The sequence below is a fragment of the Antrostomus carolinensis genome, unplaced genomic scaffold, assembly GCF_000700745.2.
Source record: "Antrostomus carolinensis isolate BGI_N321 unplaced genomic scaffold, ASM70074v2 scaffold13174, whole genome shotgun sequence".
NCBI lineage: Eukaryota > Metazoa > Chordata > Aves > Caprimulgiformes > Caprimulgidae > Antrostomus > Antrostomus carolinensis.
The window spans coordinates 28,920-40,005 of NW_010311472.1; the positions used below are offsets into that span (position 1 = coordinate 28,920).

Genomic DNA, 11,086 nt, shown 5'->3' on the forward strand with positions numbered 1-11,086 from the left:
CTTCAATATTAAGACTCAATCCCTTCTCCTCAAGCAAACAAAAAATCCCGCAAAACCATAAAGCCTTCATCACACAACGCTCTTTACTGTTACTCCCCTGCACCTCTCAAGAGCAGGTTGTTGCTCTAATAGTAACATTCCCAGCTTCAGTGGCACAGTCCTGTTTCTAACTAACTCCAGGTAACAATCCCACACTGTTTGTTTTTGCAGCATTGGCTGCTTCAATTCCCAGAAAGTTCAAGGAAATGGCAAAACTGTGCTACTGAAGTCTTGGAGGACACCACTAGGGCAAGTGACTAGAGTAGCCTATGCGATCATATTTACAACAGGCCCAGCTACAGCTACTGTTATGAGCCAAATAGGAAATAAGGCAGAATATGGACATCCCAAGTGACCAAGGGTACAGCTGGACACAGGTCATGCATCCAACCACACGCTGCTCTAGAGTTGGCTTCAAGGTAGAGCTGGATGGTACATCCTTTGTAGTCCTAGAATAGCCTCCAAAGCTTGATGACTGTTGAAGTTCTTGCCCCTCAGTACGGTTACAGCACAGCAGTGCTGCTTCTCAACCCAGCTGTGCTTAGCAAACTGCTTAGTAATGAATCCCCCATCGTCTGCTATTGACTCTGAAGAATGCTCTTCCTCTGTCATGTAAAGATCACTAGAGGAAAGCAGTGTGACACAGCAATCGCAGCCTTAATGCTCAATAATTCCAACACTGGGTTTAGAAATAAGCTTTTATTAAGTAGATTAACTGAGTTAGGCACTAATGAATTCAGAGAACGAGTACGGAAATAAAGTTCACAAACAGTGCTAATTATATAACGCTATTCAGTGATTACCATTTTTTTGATACTTAATATTGAAGATGCTCACCCTAAAATACATCATCTTCCTAGTCTGAGTGAGTTTTCGTTTGCTTGATTCTACCCTCTGTCAGACATTCCATTATAAGACGGCAGTTACCACGTTGCTGGCCAACTGGAAGGTCCACATTTGGCTCTAAAGCTTTAGGACGGTTCGAATGCTTAAAATGAAAAAGAAAAAAAAAAGTTACCAGTAAGTCCATTTTCTCCCCTTCTCTCCTTTTCATTGCTGAGACACACCTGGACTTCTCTCTCTTGTGAGAATGAAGTTATGCTTATGCCTATAATATTTATTAAAAAATCCTGGTTAAACATGGGTTAGCAATGCTTGTTATATTTGGTTTTTTTAGTCTCTCCTCTAATAAGATATACTCAAAACAAGCTTTTTCAAACTATGTGTCAGTTTTCAGTAGCTAGCCAAGAATATTGATCAGGAACATTAATATTTGCAGGCATTCCCTCTTCTGGCTGCTTGGAGAATTTTAATAGCTTTCATTATTAGTTTAATAGGACATGCTCATGCAGGAATAAGGCATTGCAATGACACAGAAGTTTGTAACTGGGAAAGGGGATCAGCTGCTGGATGAACTCTGCATAGGATGCAGTGTTTCCAATTGTAAAAAGTACAGATGCAGTTACTGTTAACTGACTTATCCAAAATAGGAATGCACATGAGATAAAGCAGATGAAGTTACTACTTTTGAGAAAGTTATATACATCAATATGGACTGAGATCAAATACAAGGACCATGCTGGTTTCTTGAGATAATGCTGGTAACCATTTATCCATCTGCAGTTGAACCTCAGTAAGGAAAAACAGAGTTGCCTGCATTAGTGCAAATATGTGGGAAAAGGTTTTCCTTTTTACTTGAAGCTCTCTCCCATTTTTCTTCTTGTCTACCTGCTGATTCTTCCCTTCATTTAAAACATGATTTTAAAAACAAGTATGTCACCTAGTCAGCTAAATAAGCTGGTTTCTACTCGTAGAGGCACTAGCAGCCATCTCATTAAGAGTCTCTGAATTTCCAACAAATTACAGAGTATCTCATTATAAAAAGATGCCTGCTCCTGAAGAGACACAGCAGGGCAAACTTTAACACACCTCAGGCTAGAACTGTCTAATCCTTTCCCGCACTGGATTTTAACCTGCGGATACGAGTTCTGCTGCAGAATCCCCATGCTGATCCCCGTTCTCCCTCAGGCACATTCGTGCCCAGATCTGGACAGAGCTTCACAAGGATCATCCAATAGTTCCTGCTTTTGCAGGTTGATCACTGCTTGCAGAGCATCCTGCTGTAAGGGCAGCAAGGCTCATCACGTATCCAGCAGGCTTTTTATGAACAAGCAGGGTCACTGGAGCTGGGCCTCGCTGGGCAGCTTAATACAGCCATGGCACAGGTCAGCACTATGAACAGTCCCAACTGCCATTTATCTTAATAAAGGCTGAAACTGCTGTATGTTAAGAAGTACAAACCCATCATATAAATGTTCTACCCCAGTTCAAACTGGGGAAAAAAGAGTATTTTAAAAGGTAGCATATTAAAAGATCACTCCAAGTGAGACTGTGCTGGTAATCTATCCTAAATAGTTTGAAAATATATTGGCATCTACTGTTTAATTAAAATAGACTAATAGCTAATGACTTGTAGAAGTGCATTAACGTGAACTCCCCTTCAGTGTCTTTACATTTCTTCATCAGAGAAAGAATGTTTTAGCAATGTTGGAAGCCCAGCTGACTTGTCCCCTTTATCAGCTTTACATATTGGTGTATTTCCTTTACACATTGTCGCTTGCTTTTTACTCTCTGTCTGTTTTTGCCGCATGCCTAGAAGCTCAGTGAAAATGGATTTGTTTATTTCAGAATGAATGTGTGTGGTATATAAAGTCAGCCTTTATCCTCCCCGTTTAAAACATGACAGTGGGGAGGGGACATCGATTTTGACAGTGTCCCTTCAAGAAGTGTCCTCTACACCTTTCAATATTATGAACATTACCTCTTTCCTGCATGCATCAGCTCAAAGGCCTCATTAATTTTGTCAAAAGGCAGGGTGTGAGTCACAAATTCATCAACCTTGATCTTTTTGGACATGTAGTCGGTCACCAGTTTCGGTACATTGTCCACACTCTTCCAACCTGAAAGACAGGAAGCAGGCATTTGGGTTTTCCCCCCTTTCCACCCACCTCAGAAAAGAGAATGAAAAGATATACACGGCCCCTTACACGGGCACTTGTGTGATAAATATGAAAAGGAACTGAGATCAGTGACATGTTTGTCCCTCCTGCTCTAGGCAGGCAGTGAGTAAGGAATCCAAGAGGATAGCAGGTCTGGCATGAGCAGACATTGCCCAAACACATAAGTGCACTAGCCTTTCATCACTAGGTATTTCAGCATTCCACACGACAGCAGCCCTCACCTAGGCAAGCAGGCACGAGGCATCTCTATCAGCCCCGCTACGTATCTTTATAACCCAACTAGGTTTTGCATTACTTGGAAAGAGGGCAGCGTAACAGTAACATCGAGTTTGGATACTTCCATGAACTTCAGCAATTACTGAAGCCCCAAGTTACCTGTAGCTGTGAAAGTCTCAACTTGTTTTTGGTTTGACAGCAGAAAATGTGTGTCAAGAACTTGTTGCTTTTTATTCTAAAGCTCTTTGTAGCACGTTCCCATGTTAGCCTCACAGTTTGTGTAGTGATTAAGCAACACAAACATGTTCATGTGAGTTCCCGTCTCCCCGGGGACGAGGTCCTTGCCCTGGACCAAACTGAACCAAACCTTCACTTGGTGATAAAGCAATCCCTCTAAACCACTCCTTTTGTACTCAATAGCATATAGTTGTATTCTCTCTTCAAAATATGTGAGAATGTGTTTATTTGTAGCCTGTCTGTAGGAATATCAGACTTTAAAAGTCTTTATCTTAAAAGTCAACACAGCATTTATGAACAGCCTCTCAGTAGTACGTGTCTTGCACAAGGAAAAGCAAGGCAGTGTGTTCTTCCCAGCTTTAACCCATAGGAAGTTATTTTTGTCCCCAAACCAGAAGAGAATTACCTCCGAACGCCGTCCCTTTCCACGTCCGCCCAGTTACTAGCTGGAATGGCCGCGTGGAGATCTCCTGCCCAGCAGCAGCTACTCCGACTATCACGCTGACTCCCCAGCCTTTGTGGCAGGCTTCCAAGGCAGCCCTCTTTGCAGGTGGACAGGACAAAGCAGAGCGTTTATTGCCTATGTTTATGCTGCCTGGACTGGCACAGGTTGCACTTCCTTTCCCCCAGTTAATGAATCACCAAATTAATATTTACGGAACAATAAATACACTGAAAATTACATCAAATTTTCTATTGGTTCAGATTCCTTATACTGTTAAAGATTCACTTTGTTCTTTTTATTTCCCATCTGGCTTCCAGAGAAGCCACTCTGAACTCCCACTGGGAGCTGGGATAAACTGTAGTCAGAGGCAGTGTAGACCACGTTACTGACAGTTAGGAATGCTGCTGGAATTCCTGAAAACCCAGCCTTACATTCAGTAATACTTCTGCATTTCCAAAGGTTAAACTCATTATTTCAGGAATTAAGGAAATACTGAGTGGTACTTGAGATTTTACTGCTCGTTGTACACTCTATTTTATGTGAGTTTTGTTAACTTTTCAACTATCTACATATGAAAATTCAGGATTTCAAAGAATTCCCATTAAGGAAAAATTTGTAAATTGTAAGTGCCATTTTCAACCTAAGACGTAGCATCTGCTTTCATTACCAAATTAGGATTGGATGTAAAGGCTTGACCTTTTTTGTCATGGCAGTTATCCTTACTATTTAAAAAATAAATAAATTAGTATGACGTGTTTTCAGTAACACAAAAGCAGCTGATTTGCTGTTTAGCTAAGCAACTAGGTGGCAGCTAGCTATCCCCTCCCTCTGCGCACTGCTGTTAGTACTGCAGACACTCACCATGACTCCAACGTTACCAATGCACTCAAATGAGTAGTCTACACCACCATCGGTCATCTCAACCAGCACCTCCTGTATGGGCTTCTTGAAGTCTTGAGGGCTGATGCACTCAGTAGCTCCAAACTCTTTGGCTTTGGCATACTTCTCCTTGTTAAGGTCGATGCCAATGATACGGGATGCTCCTGCTATTTTACAGCCCATAATAACTGCCAGCCCAACTCCTCCTAAACCAAAGACAGCACATGTAGAGCCAGGTTCCACCTAGGAAAGAAAAGAGCCATGAACAACACAAAGAAAATTCATCCTTCCACATGAGTGGGAAACACAGGTTAAGAAGTCCGGAATGAAGGAAACATGGAAGCAAATATATATAATGCTATGAGGCTTTATCACTTAGATAAGGGAAACTATACAGGAATTTCAGCCAAAAGCTCTTTAGGTACTCAGCTTTTCTTTTTGCCCAAAGACTCAACTCCTATAACCTGCCCTAGACTCATGGATACTTACCTACCAGCTCTGTCTCACCCTGAGCTTCAAACTCAGAATGGACTGCAGCAAGATGAAGATTAATTAGAAAAAGGAATTTATATATAGCTGGTATCAAAAGAGATGCAGAATCTTCTACCTGGATTTCCTCTAAACAATATCCTCTAAACCTGACCTGGCCTTTATGGAGAAGTTGGAAATTTGTAGCTAAACTTCATCAGTTGAAGAGGAAGAAGAAACAGAAATTGGGTACATCATGTTTACAGTCCAGATCTAGTCTCTAAGCTACCTGTGTGCTTTGGCTCAGATACAGTTAGAGAGAAAGGCCAGAGGCAATGACAGCCTTTACCTTAGCAGTGTTAACAGCAGCCCCGTAGCCAGTAGAGATGCCACAACCCAGCAGGCACACTTTATCCAGAGGTGCTGCGGCATCTATCTTGGCTACTGAGATATCAGCCACCACAGTGTACTCGGAGAAGGTGCTAGTCCCCATGAAGTGGTAAATCTGCTTTCCTTTGCAGGTGAATCTGCTGGTACCATCAGGCATGAGTCCTTTCCCTTGAGTAATTCTTAAGGCAAAGACAGGAAAGTACAGTCAGTGTCTTAAGCAGTAAATACTCTCACCAGACAGTATCCGTTAAGTAGCACGGAGATGCTGCTGCATACTTGCACCATTATTTTTTAATCATTCCCATAAGCCCAGGAGTTCACAGAAATTAACTGCTAAACCCCTAAAACTTCATGCTGTTAACTCCTCCATGGAAGCACTGAAAGAAATGGAGTCTATCAACATGTTGACCTTATTGGCTACCAATGCTAACTGCTTGTGTCATGGTACCACAACCCTGTCTGCACCTCCTTTAGTACAGTTCCCTTGGATAGCACCTGCCAGTTACATCACTCGCGCTTTTGTTTGGGTTTGGGAGACTTTTTTCAGAATGGAAACTGGAAATTCAGTTGGGAAGCAGGTGTTAAGGAAAAAAGCTTTCTGTATAATTTTGTACTTGACAGCTTTGGTGTTGACTCCTAAGAGCTAAATTCCCTTAAGTGCTTCCCTTATGTATGGATTAAACATGAAGTCAGAGCATTTATGTTTTCAAAGCTGTGGACACAGGCTAGCAGTTTACACCTTCACATAGATGAAAACAGAGAAGCAGATTTATTTAGGGGCAAAAAAGAAAAGACCTTTTAAGGAAGAATGGAAAGTAGTGCATAACTGACTCCCTAAAGCACGTACTTTCCAAGTCATTAAATGCTGCATCAAGAGATTTATTCTTCAGAGATAACTCCTGTCAATTACTTTTGGTAACTATAATACGTATACATTGAGCAAATACTATACTATGCGTCAAAATAAAAACCATACAGACCTTATCTTCTGGCAGAGATTTGTTTTAGGATTCTTACAGAACTTGCACTCTCCACACTGGGGGATGTATAGAGGGATAACAGTGTCCCCTGAGAAAAAATAAAAAATATTCTGTGGCTAGTTATCAAGTCAAGCAAGGCATGAGGAAAAAACTGAAGTTACTCAATTTTCACGGCTTTTATGTGAGCTTGTGTTCACTTAAAACCAAACCGTTTACAGTAGAGAGAAGCACTGTTTATAGAGAATGCTGGATGAAACACTTCTCATGTCCTAGCAGACAGCTGAGAAGGAGTTCATCATTCCAGAACAAAGAGGAATGTTACTGTAAAACAAAACAACCCCAAATCCACAGTGAACAACATGGTTAAACATTTTTAAGCCCTTTAATTAAACCAACAGGTAACAACTATCATTTGACAGAAAAACCCCTCTTCTAACTGTAGTGATACAATTTCAGGTAAGAAATTGGTATGCTGTGCTCTTTCAAGCATTAAACCAAGAGCACACTGAGTAGATTAGTGTTGTATCTCACAGACAAGAGGAATCTACACAGGCATACACCCCAAAATAAGACACTGTATTCACTGCTGCAATACAGCATTCCAGGGGCCCAGTTTGACAGTTGACCTTGTAGTAAAGTAACAGTTTTAAGGAAGGCAGAAAACGTGTAAGATATTTTCTTACCTGGCTTTACTTTTGTTACTCCTTCCCCAACACTCTCTACAATTCCTGCTCCTTCATGACCCAGGATCACAGGGAAACATCCTTCGGGATCAGCACCACTCAGAGTATAGGCATCAGTGTGACAGACAGCGGTGGCAACTATCTGTGAAGAAATTCACAATCTGAGGCCCTGAAGAACGGAATAGTAGCACAGATCTAAATATTTCCCTTTGGTCAGAAGTTCAGAACAATTGTTGGGACAAATCTGCCAGTCCTGGCAGCGTTTGTGACATGGCCAAAATACTTTCACTCCTGGCAAGCACAGGAGTGCCAAGACTTTGAAAAAATAAAGTTATTATAGTACATCTTTTCTCATTTCCATCAACTAAATTCTGATGTTGAAACAGGTAGAAGATGGCATCTGGTTTCCTAAAGCTAGGAATCAGTACTCCAAGTTGTCTCAAAGTAGGCTGGCATCTCAGATTTGAAATACATTTCGTAAAGGTAAAATGAGCAGAGAGACCATACGGAACTCAGTACTGCATAAATCCAGTTTAAGCACCATGCAGAGACCCTTTCCACAGAGATAAATATCACCTTAATGGATACTGGATTGGCAGAGATGGGCCACTGAAAAGTCCTGATCAAATCAGAAACTTGTGTATGGGGAATCCAAGAGACCAGTCATAGCACAGCAGCCGGTAACGTATGGCCTGACTGAAGTAAAATCCAGGGCGTTACACAGCTGCGACAGGTCACAAACTGCTGCTCTTCAAACAGCATCAAAGGTGTTCCTAGCTCAGATGTTTTGTGAGATCTTGGTCTGTAACAACTGGAACTGATCCCCAAGACTAGCTGTCATCTTTAGACCAGACTGTGAAGTGAGACCACTAGAAATTAGAAGTGTTTTTCATAAGCAGAAGATCTAAATACCATAATTTTCTTCTTTGTAAAGCCAGCTCAGATACTAATGAACCCATTCAACATTTCTTCTGTTGGTAAACAAACTGTTCAGCTTTAATACTCAGTCTCCCAAAATACAATGCATACAGCTAACAAGTGCTTTAATTACCTTGATACGAACTTCATGAGCTTTTGGTGGAGCAACCTCCACCTCCTCCAGAGAGAGAGGTTTACCTGCCTCCCAGGCAACAGCAGCCTTGCATTTAATAACCTAAAAGACAACAACAATGATAAAAAAGAGGACATCTGTTGTATGGTTCATTTAAGATAAGTCTTGTTCAGCCAAGTGAGAAAATGAGAGAAACACTACTGGTTTTTGGAAAGAATCCCAGATCTGAAATTCATAATTTCAGCACAAAGGCTTAATTGCCCTACATTTGCTTTCAAGAAGCTAAATAATAATGAGTGAACCAAGATCTGAAATTTGGATGTCATCTCTTATGAAGCAAAAATGTAAGCAGCCCAGGAGCACTTAGGAGATACTCCAATACTGCAGAGAAATGAGCAATAGGAATGGAAAGATTGCATAATAAAAATGGTGGTTTAAAGTGAGAGACTGGCATTCATTTGACACGTGTTCCTCAAGCAAAGCATTCAAAGTTAAAAAATTCAGAAAGCAAACTGGAGGTCACATAACGGTCCAAGACCCACATCAAGAGTAAGTTTCTTTTTCCTTATCAGGATGGCTTCCGAGCGCGATTTTGGCACGGAGGCGCGTGTGCAGGCAGCTGACACGCACAGCCCCCCAGTGGGGCACAGGGACCAGAGACGCCGTGCTCTGTGGCTGCTGTCAGCAAGTCACTGTGCACTAACTCCTCTGCACAGCCTGCACGGATTCCTCTTAGCAAGTCGGCATTCACCGCTCTCAGCACCCTGACAAATCCTGCTCTGCTACCGCACTCACACATCCCAGGAAGCTTTTCAAGCCAAATGGTGCCCGAGTCTGCATGAAAGAGCAGGATTTATGGATCTCCAAACCAAATCCCACCAACAGGTACACGTGCATAACTGACTGAGGAAATCAGCGGGCATTATAGCCATAAAAGCCGGAGCAGCTTCAGGTGCTGCAAGGGTTAAGCATCTGGAGCACCCTTAGATGTATGTCAGTTTTACAAAGCAAGACTCCAGGTCTGTCCTTCTGGATAAAATGGCCAGGGCATCAAATAATCTGAATTTTGGTTTCTGACCAACAAGACATCTCCCAGCAAACGTGACATGCAACAGCTTCCTGCGGGACACTCAGAGTTGTGACCTCAAATTCAAGACCTTATGTACATCAAACCTGACAAGGAACGCTGTTGCAGACTAGACTGCTTTGGAACAGATCCCTTTGCAATCTACTCCAGAATAGTGTCCAGGTGTTTTGGAACAATTCAGTTACACCAGAAGACTTGCACTGATTTTCTTCCATGCAGACAAGGTCTAAGCCATTGCTACGACAACTGGAAATACGAAGAATTTCACAGCATGCACTATAAACTGATATAATGACGTTTTTGTGTGTTCAAACTAGCTCTGGTGCTCCCGTGAAAGCACTGAAAGGGGATTATTGCAAATTCCCAAGACCAGCATACAGTCATCCAGCCTTTTTGAAATTTCACTGCCTGGAAGAAATAACAGCACCAAGACCACTTGTCGAGCTTGCCAGGCCTGATCCATCACCTGCGTGCACAGGAGAAAATAATGGGTTATTTATGATTTTCTGGAGTATTTTTGTTGTACGATAAACAGTATTGGACTTTGCCAGAACCAGTTAACACCCTCCCTGTACCCGAAATAGCAGAACTACAGGCATTTACCTTGGCTTGAACTTGCTAAAATAAATACTGACAATGCCAAAGGGCCTGAAGCTTTATAGCAGAAAACAGGTACCCATTCCTACCGCTGGCAGGGGCCTAGATTGGACAGAAACACCCTTAACCTAGAACTGCGAATTCCCCTTGCCCTGCTTTTTATTACCAGGGTAAATACTATAAAAATACACCAAATGTGACATAGTGACTAACTGGAGTCACAGTATGGCATTCAGTTGTAATCTCTAAATATACCAAAGATTTTGCCAGAAAATCTAAATTCAGGGCACAAAGTGCAAGTGGAACCATCATTTGGTAAATCATTTACTGGTTTTCAAACCATCCCTCATCCTCCCCTCACAAAGTCACTTGTTCTTGCACAGGAGACTACACATTCTTAAAATCTGAATTTCCACAAGCTTACTTAAGCACGGGATTAAAGAAGGGAGAAAAGTCTCCTTAGGGGATAAATTCTGATCTTCCCAAAACTAACATTACACATCTGGAAGCATATTTTGAAATGGCTTTAAACTGGAAGAGGGTATATTTAGATTAGATATTAGGAAGAAATTTTTTCCTGTGAGGGTGGTCAGACACTGGCACAGGTTGCCCAGAGAAGCTGTGGATGCCCCCTCCCTGGAAGTGTTGAAGGCCAGGTTGGATGAGGCTTTGAGCAACCTGGTCTAGTGGAAGGTGTCCCTGCTGATGGCAGGGGGGTTGGAACTAGATGATCTTTAAGGTCCCTTCCAACCCAAACCATTCTGTGATTCTATGAAATAATAACTTCTGATTCAGAAACTTTTCAAGAAACTGGCTTTTGAAATTACAGTCAGCTCACATAGCCATAAAGGCCCTTGGACTATTCGGAGTGGCGATCAGAAAAGCCCCATCGTCTGACCTTTCAATATTCAAAGCTTTCTGCTGTTGCTTTGTTGAAAATATTGAAGCCAACAAAAAACCCCAACTTTCACCAGTTCTTAAATTTCTCTGTTAA

At 41.9% G+C, this 11,086-nt stretch overlaps 1 protein-coding gene across 1 annotated transcript; it reads right to left on the reverse strand.

Annotated features, from left to right (window-relative positions):
- Positions 1-723: 723 nt before the first annotated feature.
- On the reverse strand, positions 724-8,561 carry ADH5 (alcohol dehydrogenase 5 (class III), chi polypeptide). The gene is given in 8 exon segments (XM_010166750.2): positions 724-1,027; positions 2,861-2,999; positions 3,919-4,054; positions 4,819-5,079; positions 5,654-5,873; positions 6,675-6,762; positions 7,358-7,499; positions 8,409-8,561. Coding segments are annotated over 8 exon segments (1,164 nt in total). The 3' UTR covers positions 724-1,002.
- Between the last annotated feature and the right edge of the window lie 2,525 nt (positions 8,562-11,086).